At 39.5% G+C, this 18,300-nt stretch overlaps 1 protein-coding gene across 2 annotated transcripts in view; it reads right to left on the bottom strand.

The window, feature by feature from the left end:
* ankrd13b (ankyrin repeat domain 13B) overlaps positions 1 to 18,300 on the bottom strand; it is a 46,232-nt gene that overhangs the window by 10,933 nt on the left and 16,999 nt on the right. For both annotated transcript variants that reach the window (XM_005807947.3, XM_023352067.1), the window contains exons 2-9: positions 12,739 to 12,874; positions 8,780 to 8,904; positions 7,852 to 7,897; positions 7,399 to 7,542; positions 6,246 to 6,486; positions 3,923 to 3,989; positions 2,633 to 2,714; positions 672 to 736 (exon numbers count right to left, since the gene is read on the bottom strand). In XM_005807947.3, coding sequence (XP_005808004.2) covers positions 672 to 736; positions 2,633 to 2,714; positions 3,923 to 3,989; positions 6,246 to 6,486; positions 7,399 to 7,542; positions 7,852 to 7,897; positions 8,780 to 8,904; positions 12,739 to 12,874 — 906 coding nt within the window. The remainder of the gene's footprint in view (positions 1 to 671; positions 737 to 2,632; positions 2,715 to 3,922; positions 3,990 to 6,245; positions 6,487 to 7,398; positions 7,543 to 7,851; positions 7,898 to 8,779; positions 8,905 to 12,738; positions 12,875 to 18,300) is intronic.

Raw genomic sequence — 18,300 nt, 5'->3', positions numbered from 1 at the left:
CGCCTGTTTAACATGAAGCCTTTTAGTGGTCAGATTATTGTCTTCTCACTTCAATAAACATCATATGAAAAAAAGCTATTTGAAAGGCAATGATGGGACATCCTCAACAGCTTAATGAAAGCTTCACAGGGAAGCAAAAACTAAAGAGGAAGTTTCTCATGTCAGGTTTTACTGAAGCTCTGGATCATTTAGAGCTCTAACGGTGATTTTCATCTCTGCAAAGTGGCTTTGATGCCACTTTAAATTTCAGGATTAAGAACGCCACTGTACATCTACATAAGAGATTTAAAGCTGCTCAAAATATCTGCAGAACAAACATCAAAGTGGGGGGGAAAAAAGCTTTTGAGTGGCGTCAGGGGAGAAGCGGGAGAGTGGAAAGCAGTAGCGACGAAAAATGAGTGGGAGATTACAGAGAGTGTAAGGAGGGAGGTGTGAGTCATAGAATCTCTCAAAGTGAAACAAATTAAAAAGCATGATCAATATTTCAGAGCAGGCTGCACGAGGGCTCTCTAGTCCACAACGCTGGGATTTTACACCCCGCCTGTCCATCCACAGACAGGAAGATGGAGGGGACGGTGAAACTACAGGGGATCATTTATTCCCGACAATAAAAATCTCATCAAACATGAGAGACACAAGAACAGAGAAAATGCTGGATGGCATGCACTCACCACATTGTTAGAGCTCATGTGTTGTTCTGCAATCCCGAGGAAGTTCTGCAGTGGAGTCCTGCTGCCTGCAAAGGGACAAACAACAGTTCAAACAAATTCAAAAGCAAAAAAAAAAAACAAAACAAAACAAAAAAACTCTTCTTTTATAACAATGAGAAGAAGCCTGGGGCTCATTATCTCCACCGCAGCTGCCCAGAAAGTTATTTTCCTCTATACTGGATGAATAGTAGAAGAGGCTACTTTAGCCATCATGAGGAGGCTTTAAAGCAGCACAGAGAGAGTAGAGTAAATCTGAAGTGCTGTCGTTGATTCCGGCGATCTGAGCTCAACACGTCCAATGATGAGCAGAAAGGGGAGGAAACCTTTATATCTGCTCCGTTCAGGAGTCATCCTCTCAAGCTGATCCTGTCCTGTTCTACATGTATTAAAGAAAATACCGTTAACCGAATGATCCTTATGATCAAAAGGTAGACCGTGCTTTTATACTGAGTTCAAAGATAGAAACAGTCGATCCATAGGAAAATTTATTCAGCCTCCATTTTCAAATGGCGTTGAGATAATAAGCAGCCAGTTTTGCAACTTTGTGTAACACTTGCAGCCTTCACTTGGCACCCACGTGTCCTCTTATAAAACAGACAGAAAGCATCGTTTATGGGGAATATTCACATCCTTACCATATGAAACATGTTTCACAAGTGCAAGTTTCCTGTGTAATATATGCAGTCTGAGCAAAACACAGTGAGTTAGTGGAGAAAATCCACTTAAGCAAGGAGAAAAAAAGAGAGTTTTTTTCACTAAACCAAGGAAGAATATTTTGAATCTCTTCTTTCAGTAGAGACAGGAACCCTGCAAGCTCCTGCTGCACCACGTAAATGTAAATGTTATAAAAGTGGTGCATTTTAAAATTGATTGTTGTAAAAATTACAAAACACGTGTGATTTAAAAATCCAAATCTAGATGAGATGGGGTCTGCCACTTAAAGAACTTTGGTGTAGAGAAACTGGTTGGACCAAACTCTTACTACTCTAGTAATCTAAGACAGCATGCAATAAATTAGTAACTGGTTTTATTTATACAACCACAAGAATTGGAAGGACAGCATTTCATTTGTAGCTGCAGTCCTAGGCAGAACATCTATATGAAAATTGCCAGTAAGTTGCAGGTTTGCATGATTAATAGTCCTTAAGTTTGTTTTAAAGAAGGCATAAAGTATCTTTTACGGACAAAGATGGCCCTGAAAAGTCAAGCACTTTCACAAATTACAAATTACAGTTTAGGCCTGAGATTTTCAATTAAAATGTAAAACATTCCCGGTCATATATATCTAACATTTGCCCACTTAAATAGAAATTATAACTTTATGTTTGAGAAAATCTGCAACACTTTACTGAAAAGGTGAAAGCTAAGTCGCAGACAGGATGTTGTATATTTGCCATGCTGCTTTGAAAGCCGGAGGAGGCGACTTTGTCAGAAGTGAAGCAGAGGTGAGACAAACCTTTGGTCATTCCAGAATGCAGACTTTACATTTTGTGAAATTTTAGAGACACTGTGAAGTCATTGAACTGGTTCTGATAACACTTTCCTCCTCCTGCATAGCAGCAGAATGCAGGTGAGGATGTGACCTGGGAGACCAGGATCAACCTTCACATCCTCTTCTTTCAGAGGAGCGTGGGGCAGCTGATCTCCGCTGACAGTCTCCCTCCTGGGAGGGAAGCTGGCTAATCTTGTTTGATTAATGATCTGAACCAGAAAATGAACGAAACGCAGCCTCAGAGAGAACATTGCAACCTGTTAGGCTGTGTCTCTGAGTGATCTTATTGAGCCCAGCAGCTTATCGGCAGGTCTTTCATCAGGGATGTCACTGCGGCTATGGCTGGGGGTTACACTGGTGAAGCCATAATATTGAAGGCAGTCAGCTGCTGGGGTTTACTGTGCTGTAATCCTCACAATGAGTTAGTTACCTTTCGTCTTGTTCTTGTTCTGATCTGTCAGATGGTCAGTTCTGGTCCTGGTGATCAGCTCAACATTGGATGCTGCATAGACCTGAGGGGAGATAGGCAGCATTAGAAAATATTTAACCTAATAACGGTGTTTCTAATTGTGTATTTTGAATAGTCAAACAGGATTTTATCATTATTAACTGCTAAAAAATTAAGGGTATATTCACACCTGACAGTCTGGTAGTTCAATTAGGAATAAAATTGCAACATTTGGTGCAATATGCGTTCAAACTGCACCCTATCAAACAAACCAAATTCTTCTTCTTCTTCTTAAAAAAAACTGTTTTCCCCACTCGCCTGTGGTGGCGCTGCACCAAGAACCACTGAAGGAAACAACATAAAGACCTCTGAAGAAGACAAGTAAAACATCGCTCTTCACAAAATGTAAACAAACATGGAGTGACATCAGATTTGAATGGTTGTATTATTTCTCTTTTGTTGTCAGTAAAAGATCCCTCTAGCATTAGACTCCTGGGTTTGCTTTGGATTTATTGACCCAGAATGCACTGCACTATAGTCCACTTCCTGCTTTTGGATTGGTCTCCGGTCTGCTTGGCATTCACATATCCATTCAAACTGTGCCAGAGTTCTCTGAAACCGAACTGAGAACTAGGTCTGTTGAGTTTGCGATTCTTGTCTGCATTAGAGTTCGATTACGCGTTCACACCTCCCCCCAAAAAAACAGACGTTCAGGACAAAAACTACAATTTGATTAAACCAGACCAAACAGGGCTGGTGTGGAAGCACCATAAATTAAAAGATGAGAAGATCCTGTCTCTGACTCAGAGTCAGAAACCATTGTTCAAAGCGAAAGATAATAGTGTGTTCAGCAGCAGAAGTTGCCTGTTTCCATTTGGGACTCTAAATCAATGATGCTGAAAAAGAAGCAATTTTCAAGCATCAGGACTTTAAAGTGTTTTTAAAGCACCATCGGCAGATGGTCCAGGGCATCTGACATGACTATCAGTTCCTCCAGGGAGGTCAAAAGAATAACAAAAAACAAAAGGGTTCAAGGTAATGCCTTTGTTTTTTCAGGGCCATCTGGAGTTTTATGTGCTCATAAAATTTCATGTGGATTCCTCCCCTTCATTTGAGGGTAACAAATTTGTCTAACTCTTAAATACCGAGATGGTCAAGTAACTTTTGGAAGTCTTCACTGTGGGTTAATGAGGACTTTGATACCATGAGACTGAGCATCAGGTCAGAAGCGGTGAGAGGAAGGTGAGCTGTCTACGCAGCTGTCACTCATACCTTGGCCTCATATCCATTCACTGTCTCCATCTTCTCGCTCCTCCAGCCCAGGATGCCAGTCTTGTTCCTGCAACAGAATCCAAATAAGTTTCCTGTGACCTTAAAGTTAAGCTCATAGCTACATGAAGAAATAGTAAAAAAAAAAAGAAAAAAAAAAGAACACACCTGTATAATTTATACAGAAATTAATTATGCAACAGTGAGAAGGATTATTCTCAAGTTTAATAACATTTAAGGCAGAGCAGCTTCAGTCAGATGCTTTTTCAAGCTCCCTGTACTGCAGCCACTACCCCATTGGTGAGAGATGCAGCTTGAAAATATTGCCTCCACTGTTCCTGTTTGCCGTCAGTGAAAATCAGCAGCTCACTGTGCAATTAAGAAACCTGTTGAGAAGCTAGTGAGGCATTTCTCATCTTCATCTGCTTAGTCCCTGTGGATCCAAGCAGAGGTTTCAAGGATGGTTATCCCCTTCATCATTATTCCTCACATCTGCAGTAATAGCATAAACACAAGAATATTTAGATAATAAAAATAGCAGCTAATGTCAGTAATAAGAATAGAAATGTTAATGTATCAGTTAGCCAACTGCTGTGGTCCTAACCTATTCAAAGCTTTTCCATTAGCAGCCCTCTTAAGTCAGCTCACTACTTTCCCACTTAGTATTCAATTCCCCCACAGGACCATCTGTAGTATTTTCAAAAGAATATATTTAGTCCTGTGTTTGTAAAGATTCACAGCTTATGATACAACCACAAACCTGGAGTCGCTTTGGTAGTTAGTGAATTCATACTAACAAGTTAAGGAGGACAAAATTAGCAATTCATAATCAAACATGCTGTGCCAAAACTAAAAACAAGACACTGGTATAAGAACAATCTATCTATTAGCTCTAAAATATTGATGTAATTTACTTTTCAGAGTTTTAGATTTTTTATTCTGATGATTTAAAGGTTTTATTTTTCACCTTAGCCTGCATTACGTCATATCTAGGTTAGGTAGCAGTTCACGTATCATTTTTACAAAACTCCAACAAAAGGGGTACAAACTGGAGATGTGGTAAAACAGACAGCGTCAGCCATCATGTGATGCAAATTGATTCTCCTTCATGCAACTTGTTTAAAAAAAAAAGAGACTAAATATGTCATGTTTTCATTGTGCCCTTTAAAGCTACCGGGTTTTTAAACATAGATATAATATTCATTTTAGTGAATTATCAGACTGGGACTCAGTTACGACAAATGCCTAATTAACTGGAATTGGTAACAAGGACAAAAAAATCCTCGGTGGATCATCCCTGCTTTACAGACCTTGTATAAAGACACAAAACAAGAAAGCAAAATGTTCATTCTCCTCAAGGATCCTTTGTTGTTTTGAATAATTTTTAAACTTGTTCCTATTGTGTTCTCTGTTTTGTCCTCGTTCAGTTACTCATTCTGTGTCGGGAGAGAAAAGAAAATGCCATGCATACCTCCAAATGTCCCTTTTATTTTAGAAAAGTAGAAGCTAAAGTTGAAGAAGGAGAGATGTGACCTCTTTGAACTTCTGTAAATTTACTTAAAGCCTGAAACCAGAAAACTGCAGCGCTGTAGTTTGTGTGCGTGACTGACTGAAGATAAATAAACTCCAGAGGTAGATGCCCTGTCTGGGCTGCTTTGACAAAGTGGTTCACTCTGAAGGATCATAAACAGATTATTGGCATGTAGACAGGAGTGCTGACTGTGGAAAATGCAGAGAGGTGACTCTAAGGTGGAAGTCTGACAGGGAGACGATTACCCTTTGCCTGCTCACTTCACCGAGCCGTACTCTCTGTCCTTCTGCTCACTTACTGTTTATCTCTTAACATTTACTCTTCCTCTCTTTCCATAATTCACCCAAATGTCTCTTTCTTCCCTCTTTCCCCCAAAAGAACCATTTCTTTCTGTCTACATATTGCACTTCTATAACTTTCCGTATCCCATTCATTCACTGTCCCTTTCTAAACTAATTATTTATGATGAATTATTTTTTTTAGCTCCACATGTGTGCGGTTGTCTCCACTTCCTGGCAGTGCTGCTGCTTCTGTTTTTCTTGCGTTTTGCCAAATGCATTTTGACGGCTACCAGAGAATGTGCTGAACTTGCTCCCTTCAGCCGTGTCTCACAGTGCAGGAGAAAGTAAACCAGTAGCACCGACAGAAACATTTTATTGTAACAACAAAGGTAATGGTTTTACCAAGGCCATTGTTTTATGAACGAGTAATTCATCAGTACGGTTGAGGCTAACTTTGACAATGTTTACTTTGCAGGTACAAAGGTACTGAGTGCATACTCGCTCTGGTTCTGACCTCTCAAAGGCGATGTTTCGGGTGTCCAGCTGAGTGGTCACCACCGGCGCGGACAGCCTGGCTGCGACCTGCTCATCGCTGGGCTGCGTCGCACCCAGAAGGCCCAGTCCAGCGCAGGTGCCCTTGCAGGCACCGGCTTTCCCCCTGCCAGGAGAGAGCGCCGTAAGAGATGAGACGCACAAGGTCTCGCAGAACACCAGCTGTCTGTCGTGGTCCACCTCCATCACCTCTGCACTGGAGTCTGAGAAATAGGAAGAGAAAAATGGGAAGAATTTCAGACAGAAACACAGAAGAGAGGCACTTGTGCTGAAAGACACAAAGATGGCAAAGGGATTAAGTCTGATGTCAACAGATTACAGACATTGTTACAGAATCAAAAAGAAAGGCTAGAAAAAAAGCATCTATGTTTGCAGCTCGTGCAACAAAGAAACAGAACATCAAGACAAAAATATAGACTTACAGTATTTAGGTGTGAGAAATTCATGTCAACTTCCACAGTTTGGAATAATTGTTTATTCCAACAGTTATCAACACTAAATGTTAACATTGCTGACACAAATCCAGTTGTCTTTCAAAAGCCATGTGGGACAGGATCAGCAAGTTAAAAGTACTGAGGGGCAACAGAAATTAAATTTCAATTTCAAGAAATGCTAAATAAATTTATTGTAAATCTTACATTTTTTTTCCTACTTAAAAATTTACACTAAGTAGGATTTTTGTGGAAATGGGATATGTAAATCATATGTCTTAAGCATAAAAAAGGGTCTTTCATGTTTCCAATTCAACCCAGATTTATTTCTAACACTCATTAAAACAACACACAGGACCAAGGAGCATCACACAACATAAAACATTAAATGCTTACTTATGAAAAGAGAGGCATTAATTTCTTATCCCATGTGCCTCATTTCTACTTAGCAGTAGAAGTGAGCGGTGTCTCTGCCCGTCACTGCTTGTGACAGGCAGAGACATTCTAATGTGTCATGTGCGTTGTCGTTAAGCAAGGCGCTCTATCTGGCAACTGGAAAATTATCACTTTGAAGAACGAATACCACTGCTTTGCAAAGTGCTAAAAATCCAGACAAGAGGGAGGTCCTCAAACCAATATTCAAACTAGCAACCTTTTGGTTGAAGGGATGGAAAGCTTGCTAACCTTGGCCCCTGAAAATGAAGCTCCGGTTGCCTCTCTGCCAGGTCATCTGCTCAAACCCCATCAGGGTGGTGTCCACTCGGAGACACTGTCCACTCTTCCACACTCTGTAGGTGTCACTGGGGCAGATACGAGAGACCAGGGGCACTGTGGACAAACACAACATCTTAACCAAACAGTAGTATTTGTCATGACTATGTCCAACATTTCAGACAACAATTCTTGTTTTGTTTTTTTTTGCAAGTGTTGCCATTAGGGTAATTATTGGCCTCAGTCATCCATTAAATCCTCTTTACTTGTTCAGCAATGATACCATATGCATACAAAAGCATTCAATTAGTCTATGGGCCAGTGTTATTCATCTCAACAGGAAGAAATGCGCATAAACATGTCATGGGAATAATATATGAGAAATTGGTTAGAAACATTCAGAGATGCAAAAAAGCTAAAACTCACCCCAGCTTGTAAACTCCCATTTCATCTCCACATAGAAATCCTGTGCCTGGACAGGGAGCAGAGGAGGAGAGATGGACATTATGGATGAAGAACAAAACGAGGAGAATAGTAATGAAGAGTAAAAACTATGCAGTTGGGCTGCTTCAGTGTGTAAGCCAAGGATGGTGAGGAAGACTGGCAGAGAAGCCGAGTGTGTTTGTGGAGGGTGTTAATAATAGAACTGATGGATGGAGAGGCCGATGATGTGGGTGAGGGCAGCAGCAGGTAAAGAACGCTGGGATGTTTGTGTACTGAAGAGTCATTTTAAAAGTGTCAGGGTGTTTTGTCTGCTGTGTGAGGATGCTTTAGTGAGAGCATCATTAGGCATGTGCCTGCGTGTGTGTGATTGTGTGATAGGGAGCCAGCTGGATCAGATACAGAGACAGACTGTGTGAAGGCAGTTCTCTGCATCTCTGCCACTGCTTTGCGCGGCACAAACAGGATGATCTGCTGGTGCACCAGTACTACCATCAACCTATCATCTTCCGGCACAGGTCACTTGAGCTTTGTAAGAAATGCTCCTGTGCCTTTAATCATGCCAGTGCTTACTCCTCCCGGGTCTGAGATGAGTCAGATCACCTCGGGACACACTGCCGTGTAACATGGAGACATAATCCTTTGTGTTCCCCTCGCTGAATAGTAAACAAAGTTATAAATACCATCAAAAAGAATATTTTATCCTAAAATGAAGACATATCTGCATTTCAAATGACAGCTGAGTAAAACCTGACTTTTTATGCAACTGTAGATGGATTATCTTCTAAGCGGCATGCACATTTATTTCTATATAATTGTATGTGTGTGTGTGAGTGTGTGTGTGTGTGTGTGTGTGTGTCCGTGCTCCTTAGAGATTTTGTGCTAATGTGTGTGCGTGCGTGTAAAATCCCACTTGGCGTAGTCTCTCCAGCAGGACGGGGATGCCCGCCAGCCTCTTGGCAGTCCTCTGGTAGTCACGGTAACGCAGCACGAGACGCACCAGCTCCGGGTCCCTCGTGCTCACCGCCTCTTGAAGAACTGGAGAATGGAGGTGGGTGGGGTGGAACAGACAGTAAAACATTCAGACCTTATTCAAAATTTATGTGAGCGAGCAATTTAAGGATGCAGCGGGAACTGCTGAACGTGAAGTAGGCCAAAGGAGAAGATGGTTGGCCCAATTACTGCCACGTATCCATCTATCATCAGAATGACACTTTACAAATAGCTGATCAAAGACTAGAGAATACTCCTCCCTTTGCTTCCTTTTCAGATAATTGATTTAAACTCAGCCCCCCCCCCACACACACACAAGTCCACAGAGGGTTTGCGTCTCATAATCTGTCAATGAACCAAAGGATCCAATACACCTAATGATCCAATCCTTAGGTGTACTGTAAGTTATAAATGTATCGGCGTGTATTGGAGTTATAAACACCCTCAAAAAGATGGTGTCCAGTCTTCAGGGATTTCTGTACTCTAAAACCACAAGTTAAAGAGGCAGTATTATTTTCCAGGCACATAGTGTCATTTTTTAGCACAATCAAGTAACTATGTTAATATCATCTGTCATAACAATGCTGTATACTTCAAACATAACTTAAAAGAAATTTGACTTTGCAATTTAAACCCTCGAAATCGGGCCTTTGTCCCTTTAAGAAGCTTCTGCTCTTTCCGACACTCTGCCTACAGCACCTCATCACAGTGTTTCTCCATTAAGCCTTTAATATTTTTTAGGAGCATTTGCACTAAGAAGTAGTTTGTATGATGAGCTCAACAGATGCGCAGTTCCACCAGGTGTTTGCTAATTGCTGCTGCCACTAGTCTTAAGGAAGAGCAAAGGCTTTGCTTCACTGAACTGCCTCCATAACTCTAATGGAGACAGAGAAAACAGCACAAAACCTTATATAAAACCAGAGTGGAGAACAGGACTGAAGTTTAATGCTGTTTTAAAATGTAAAGACTCGCCCACCCCTAAAAAAAGTAATAGGTAATTTCTCTGTTCTGTGCATAAAATCCTTATTTATTTGGCAACTTATGTCAAGTGAGGAGAAACATGTTGTGGAGCATGTTGTGGACGCTCTAAAGCTGAGATTCACTCAGTAAGCCACATGGAAACAAGATCACTGCCGTAAACTAGGGGGTATCTGACGATTGGCAGTAGGTGCTTCCTGAATAATAAACCCTGAATTCCCCAGGGACCTGAAGGAACTGCTTAACAAGAAAAAGCACCTTCAGGGTGGCAGAGTGAATTATTGCAGAGTGTACAAAAACATCTCAAATACAAAGTCAAGATAAGAAACAAAGCGCAGTACAGGAAATACTAGGGAGGGTTAGGGTTAGGGTTATATAAGATATGTGTGGTCAGGGAGGAAGAACATCACAGGCTTCAAGTAGAAGGAGGATTAGATAGATAAAGTGTCGGGAGCGCTAATGAACTAAACATGTTCTTCATTAGCTTTAGTAGAGGAACAAGCTAAGTATCCTCTTCTCCTGCCCTTCACCCGCAGCTTCCCTGTCACACCTCAATGGACTAATGTCAAGTCTCAGTTCTGGAACTTAGTGCTGTTGCTCCACCTTCAACTCCATCTCCATGAGACGCTCTTGCCTTCCTTTGTTTTGGTTACAAAGGAAGGGGAACAGTATGGAACTAAAGCTTATAAAGTTTGCTCCAATATTTTTTAACTGAAAAATATTAAGCTGAAAAGAAACTTGAAACTGACAAAAAAAAAATCTAAATATTTTCAGATTAAAGTTTTTTTTTCAGTTTCAAAGAAAAAAGAATTGGATCAAGCTTCATGGCCCCAATTTAGCTCCACATAGAGGCAGCTGGAGTGATTAAACCCAACAGAGACTGTAGGTCCAGATGGTATTGGGGGGGAAAAAGTTCTTTGCTTTAGTCTGACCCAGAAGAAGGTTCTGATGCAGCAGAATGCATCCTTTTGTGTTCTGATATATAAGAAATCTCCTTCATTCGTCTGGAGATTCTGAAGTTACTTTACATGAGGCCCATCTCAGCAAATCAGAGACAGCTGTTATGTCAGAGGCCATCACACATCTGCTTCAATCATCTTATCATGAATGTACACAAAATAAAGTAAATGACTGTATGTTAGGACAATGTCAAGCACTATTTCTATGATAATGAGTGCAGTGAGGTGGTGGATGCTAATAAATATGTCAGTGTTCATTGGTAGGAGAGTAAACAGGAGCTACAAGAGGAAAACCCATCACAAGGAGAAACAGAGCAGAGTGTGTCTCTTAAGGAAACTTAGTTCCTTGAGCTTGTACAGCAAGATGTTGACTTTCCTCTGTAAATCTTCCATCATCTGTTGGGGCAGCAGCATCAGAGTCAGTGTTAAAATAAAAACTCAATAAGTTAGTAAAGAAGGCTGGTTCTGTTCTGGGGACTGCTCTGGAAACTCAAGTGATGCTTTTTGCTATAAAAAAAAGAGGATTCTTCATAAGAACATAATGAACAACCATGAACATCGTCTTCATTAAAACTGTCATACATACAACAGGCTGCTTCTGATCCCCTGCAACAAGGAGACGCTGCTGCAGGCTGCCCTTCCTGCCCACGTCTACAACCTCATGTAATGATTCTTAAAGGAACTTAGATCATGACAGCTCCTACAATGTGTATTATCTTTCATAGTATTATTGAATTAAGCCATGAACAATTTTGTAAAATTTGCAGATTTTGTATAACTTTACTGAGAGACATGGAAGAGTACAAGATTATTTAGACAATTAAAGCCATAAATAAGATTTTTTTAAAATGCTCATTTAAATGATCATGTTTTAGTTCATGTTGCACCTCTGCATACTGAAATCTTTGTTTATAGGGTTAAGGAATAAAACAAGAAGATTCCTGGGGAAAAGTGGACTGAGATGAAAGCAATGATAGCTAATTAAAAAAAAGCATATTTATCCTAAACCTGTTTCAGGTGTAAAAGTTTTAATTTAGTTGTTCCACAAACTCACCTCAATTCTAAATATTGATAAAACTCCCCCAAAGGTAGTGAGAGTAAAAAATCCACAAGAATAGAAGTTTAAAACTGACCAAGACTTGAATATCTGTAAAGCACTTTAAAATGCATCTTTACAAACGCTCCAACCTTTACATCAGGCTGTTTCTTTTCCTATTTTGTAGCCCTCAGATGTAAATGTAAAGTAGCTTCAACTATAAATCATCAGTAACTGTTTCTTGTGTAACTCAGGTCATCCTCATCCATTTACCTCCATTCATATTTCAGGCTTTAACAAGTGATTCATTTGAAGCTGCAGAAATCTTGAACAGGCATGTGATGAAACAGTGGTAATTTCAAGGTTAAAATATTAATGATTTCACACTCCCACATCCTGCTATTGCCAGATGTCCATACCACAATTCTGCAGAGCCAGCAGAGAAGAGCTGCCTGACAGAGTCTGCCTAAAGAGCAAGTGTGACTGAAAAAAAGTGCATAGAGCGGCAAAACGAGTGATGATAATAATATTACATACATTCAATTCAATCACATTTAATTAGGCAAGATGATCATTTCTGTTTTTTGTTCATACAGGAAGTATAAGCCTTTAACATTTTTAAGTAATAAAGGGAACAAGAAACTTATGAAGAATTTTGTCAACTGCATTGTAAAAGACACTTTCATTGTTGTCAATGTCATTTTTCTTTATACAGCAGACTTATAATTACATCAACATTGATATTTCATTGAACAAAATGCACCTCACAGCACATTTACCTTAAAACAGATTCCAGCCTCCCAAGGGCCAATCTCTGTGTACAAAAGCTTATGCATAATGTACAATATGTGCATTAAGGCAAACAAAGGAAATTTTCAACACACACACACACACATGCACACTCACCGGTCCAGCCATTACGGTTCTCCTTGCTAACGTCAGCTCCGTGCTGCAGCAGGACCCTGGCACAATCCAGGTGGCCCAAAGTGACAGCCAGGTGGAGAGGAGTCCGTCCACGAGGGTCAAGAGACTCTACATCCGTCTAGATGGGTGGAGGCAAGAACAAGAGGGGTGGAATAAGGAGGAGCAGATGTGAGCGTAAGGGCTGACAGAGAACGTTTAGATTTATAGTTAACCATTGTCGTACAAAAGGAAGAAATGCATGAGGAATGACAGACAGACAGAACAAAACAAGACTGTGAGCTATGGTAGCCAATGTCTCACTACCTTAACAAATACATTTAACTATGTTTCACTGGACATTAACACTGCATGGTTTCCTTTAGTAAAAAAAATATAGACAAGACTGTTTATCAGGCCGAAACTCCTCATTATTGTCTATAAACCACAAAACAATCTGAAATGTTTTTCCTAAGTCACAAATTTCAGAAATCAGAAGTTCAAACTTTCACTTATCAATGTTCCAAAAACAGCTAAATTGATCTTTGAGGCTTCTTTTGATTTCTTAACTCTCTATAATAGAACATAAAAAAGCTGAAATTACAAGGTTATACTAGAGAACACACACTTAATTACTTTTCTGAATCCCCTTTGGTTCACTTCCAGCATTAAGTATTCTTGGATACAGATTAACTGCATCTGATCAACCATAGTAATATTTAGCTGCTCAAGTCGCACTTTCCAGACATTTGTTCATTTGTGTTGTTTAGCTTCAGCCATAGTTTGCACATAAGAATGATCTCATTGGCCAAAATGTCAGTCTGAAGTAAAGTACAAACTCACAGCAACATGTCTGGACTGTGGCATGGAAGAGACAGTCAACAATAGTTAGAGAAAAAAAGTCCAACAGTGACATTAAACAAAATTGGATGTTTTTCCATAATGATAAAAAGAAAGGTCAAGGTGGATGGTAATAGGCTTACAGGAACAATAAGGGACATGATGGAGTTTCCATTTGCTACTTATTGTGTTGTATATGTGAAAACAATTTCTTGTAGTCCTCGCTTTGTCTGCACTAAGAAAAAAGGTCAGAAGCCTTTAATTCTAAGGAAAAATATTGGTCTGATTAAAATCTCCCAAATTGATGTGGGAGGATGTGTTGTGGTTTGATTAGGCTAAACTTTTGTCCACAATTGTGTGACCCACTAACAAAAGAATGACCCAGAATGAAGCATGGTGATGGCCGTATCATGCTTCTGCTTACTTTTCTCCAGTGAGCATTGTAGTTTAAGAGAAAGTTATAGAAATTAATGAACAAATACCAACTGATATCAACATTAAACTGGTTAGCTAGGAAGCTAAAAACCAACAATGTTTTGTTTTTCAGAAGAAGACCAGGATAATCTCTGGGGTCACCAGCAGCACAGTTATTGGTGTGGACTATGTGGATTTTACTATAAATATAAATATTTGACAATTGTGTTGTAGTAACTTTTGCAATTACTGTTTCTGACTTATGACTTTTTTCAGGTTTTCTGATGATCTATTTATTTATTTATTTATTTATTTTACTTGAAGCCATTTTAGATTAGATGTATGCCGCCACCATGAGCAAGACTCAGAAGAGATGTATCTCAATGAGACCTTTTTGAATTCAATTCTCGTGGTCCTGTTGGTGTACATCATAAAATCCTGGTTAACAGGCTTTTTGTTTTACTAGTTATAAAACAAAACATTTTCCTCAATGATCCTAGATTTGCTGTAAGTAGAGTAAGTAAGTAGAGTTTTTAATGGTCACAATATTCTGGGGAATGGCTGATCCAAGGTCAGTTCTGTTCATCCTAAGGGCTCGACTCTAATTAAGGTTTACTTTTTGAGATAAGCATTTTCCAGCATCAGCAATATAACCCAGGCTAAAAGGAAAAATCAGTCTACATAATGATACTAATACTAAGTACTTCAGGAGAACACGAGAAAGTGCGAACATATGCTAATTTTGGGGGAATTTTTAAAATCAACAGATCAAACAAGATAAGTCGGCATGAGGAAGCTGGTTTGATGAATGACAGTGTAACAGAAACACTCAGCAATCAGTAACTGCATTCTTCTGTTTTGCTTCTTTGCAAGGGAAATAAGGAGAACCACAATGATATACAGTAAACAAGAATACATGAGCACAGAACGATGCTCACAAACACACAATAAGCACATGCTCTTAAGCTGTAATATCTTGGATCATGTTACAATAACTGAATTTAGTGAGAGAAACATAATATCACAGTGTATGTCAATGGATGAAGCTATCTCCATTACACTGCTACCTCGTAATCTTTGGCTAACCGTGTGCTCGGTCATTTGAACGAAATAAAAAAGGAGAAAAGAAAAAGACACTAATCAAAAACAGAAAGATTTCCACTGCAGTAGGCTGTGCCCATCAGCAATACATACAGAATAGCACCTAAGGGACGGAGATGAAGAAAATAAATGGGACAACGTAATGAGGGAGTCCCCCAGGAGCTATGGAGACAGGGGAATGGATGCAGACACAAAGCAACTAAAGCAACACAACAAGTCTCTGATAGAAAGTAAGGGGTCTGTTGATTATTAGTTGGTATTAGTTTAATGTACAAACACAAAAGTAAGCATTTAAAACCTAAAAGGAACAAACCCCTCCCCCCAAATGGGTAATTTCTTTTACCTACAATGTCCTTCCTAAGGTTTATGTGTGTGTAATGCTTTAGATTACCAGCTTTACCATTTTTTTTTTGGAGTACTGCTCAGTTTCAGCTAAGGGTGAGCAAATAACATACAGGACAGAGGTAGAGTATTAGAAAGAAGCTAATAAGCGAGAGCCAAACAGGAGCATATGGCAAGGTGAAAGGAGGTGGAAAGGAGAGAGAAAGTGACGGCGGCTGGGTTGTTTCAGAGAAAGCAGAGGTTGTTGAAGGAGACAGTTCAGATAAAGCACAGAGAGTTGCCAGAAAGCAGTATGTACCATGTTCCTTCTTTCAATAAAGAAGGAAGAATGGGAATATACACTGTTTCATAAGACTCGTCATATTATTTATTCTACAGCATTTCGCATTGATGGATTATGCTACAAGGCCGCTTAAATGGCATGGCTAGTTTAAGCAGCCATGATAAATGGGTCTCTCCAGTGTCATTCAGTGTAGATTAAACTCTTAGTCCTTTTATGTACCTCATTCAAACTCTGAGCGAGTTAACTCAAAACATCCCAAAAGGCTTGCTGAAGATTTCCTGGACTCAATTACTGTTGGGCTTGCACTTGTTTATGCCTTTATTTGGGTTGATTTCTTTGACCCAGCCACCTCTCCATTTTCAGGCCTCCAATGACCCGTAACCAACACAGAAGAGAAAAAACAAACTCCTACACTCAATTTTTCAAAGTAACACAAGTCACAATGTGAGAGATATGCTGCGATGACACCTCCAAGGAGTATCTGCAAACAGCAGCAGCCTGAAACTGCACCCTCGGTTGTTGTTCGTGTTGTCCGGCTTACTCATGCTTCTAGCACATGTAGCAGAGCTAACAGAGCTAAAAGAGAGAGGTACTCTCATTTAGCCCATTCTACACCAAACTAACTTTAATACAAAAGTCATCTATAAAAATGAAGACCATGTTTTGCCATGTGGTTTTGACACAGAAGGTAGCTTTCAAAGATATTCCATTTAAATTTCTGGTAATTTAATTGGGTAAAAATCCCTGACATAATGCTATTCCATCAACTTACATAAATGTTAATCAATAGTTATAATATTTTCAGCCTCTTTGAGCATTCTTCTCTCCTCAAATTAAATTCAAAATGTACTTTTAATAAACCAAGTTGTGATGATTACTGATATAAAAACCGGTCCAGCACATACCCATGAAAGTTTTGCATTATTAAAGTACCCTCCAGAAGAATATTTTTCTACAGAGAAAATCATAATAAAAACATGAAGAAATGTCAGTTTTTACACTTTCAACAGAATACCATAATAACACTTTTACAAACTCTGTCAAAAGATGCATTTGCAGACCCAAAACACTGTTTATCCAGAAACCTATTTTCCTGCATCTTTTATTTACCTCGGCTGTTTGTATGTGAGCGTTTTAACTGGGGAATAGGGTCAATAAGTCAGCAGAAATGAGCGGTAACTCCACAAGCTGAAGCAGTGAGCATCAAACTCTCACTTGCAGCTCGGGAAAGATGATCACATTGTGAACTTAACAGCCATGGTTTTCACTTGTGAAGTATATATTCACACATTGGTCAGTTCCTCTTTTGACACAGGCGGATTTAAATTTAAAAAATACATCTTAAACCATTTTAAATTGGTAGTATTGGTTAAAATGTTGAAAACATTTAATCAATCCAACATCCTTGATGAAATGCAATGTCTGCATTTTTGCAGACATTGCTGCAAAAATGACTAATAGCATTTTTCTCTTAGTCTAGGGCAGTGGCGTCCAAAGTCTTTTTGCAAGCAGCTAAAAGAGGGAAACATTATTTATTCCTATCACCACAACCTTAACAATATATCAATTACCATGTATTCCGTAGCCTGATCACAGAAATGAGGGCCACCTGGTGTTTTGTAGTCTGCCCCCCAGTAGCCATTTAACGATCTGCAGTTTTTAGTTCCTCTGGTTTTTGGCACTTTAGGCAGGCAAAACAAAATGACTCAGAAGGATCACTTAAGCCAACTAAAAGGAAACGTTTTTCCAGCACTACACCCTGACCTGCAGACATACTGACATAATAACTCATTCAGATGGGAACAATGTTAAGTTGAAAAACAGAACATGCAGTTCATTAAATCATGATGAAGAACTCTCCTCCTCTCACATTAACAAGATAGGAACTCTCAGGAGGCAATACAGTTGTTTACAACTAATGGGCCGTGCACTCTGTCGACAGTCTTCTCTTTCTGTTTCTTTTAAACAAACACACACAACCATGCACAGACAGAGTTTCGCTGGCCCCATTTCACTTGTGCGATTCAGGTTTCAAAGTGGAAACATGATGTCATTCCTGATAATCTCTTAGTTTCCACTCACCAGTAAAATTGACAGTGTGTGGGGATAAACTACGTACTTTCACAGAGTAAAGCAGAATACCTCTCCTTTGGTTTTGTCGAACTAATTCACGGCTTCCCAAGTTAAATATAAACCTGGAGTAGCAGTGTGTACCACAGACTGATAGAGAAGCGTTTCTAACATATTTCACGCAGAGAGTAAATTGATCACTTGGTCAATAATGTCCCACATTCTAACTTGCCATATAAAGATAAGGTGGAACAAATAACCTTATCTCAGCCTTGTCTTAATAAGTTATAGCAGTGAGACAAGAGGCTCTCCAGACTTTGTTTTACTGCAGATTTTATGACTTGCTGTAAGAGATGAAACAATTTTCTTTTATGTTTCCAGGAAGTCACATGAGTTTCTGGCTCTGGCAGAATGGTAATTAAACATCCTCATTATTAGATGCAGTTAGTTTTAGTCATCTATAGGAAAATAATATTGAAGGCTTAAACAATAACCACGTAAACAGAAAGAATGGACAA

This window comes from Xiphophorus maculatus, chromosome 18 (genome assembly GCF_002775205.1).
Source record: "Xiphophorus maculatus strain JP 163 A chromosome 18, X_maculatus-5.0-male, whole genome shotgun sequence".
NCBI classification, from domain to species: domain Eukaryota; kingdom Metazoa; phylum Chordata; class Actinopteri; order Cyprinodontiformes; family Poeciliidae; genus Xiphophorus; species Xiphophorus maculatus.
Note: the sequence above shows the minus strand (reverse complement) of the source record. Positions and strands in the feature narration are given on the sequence as shown.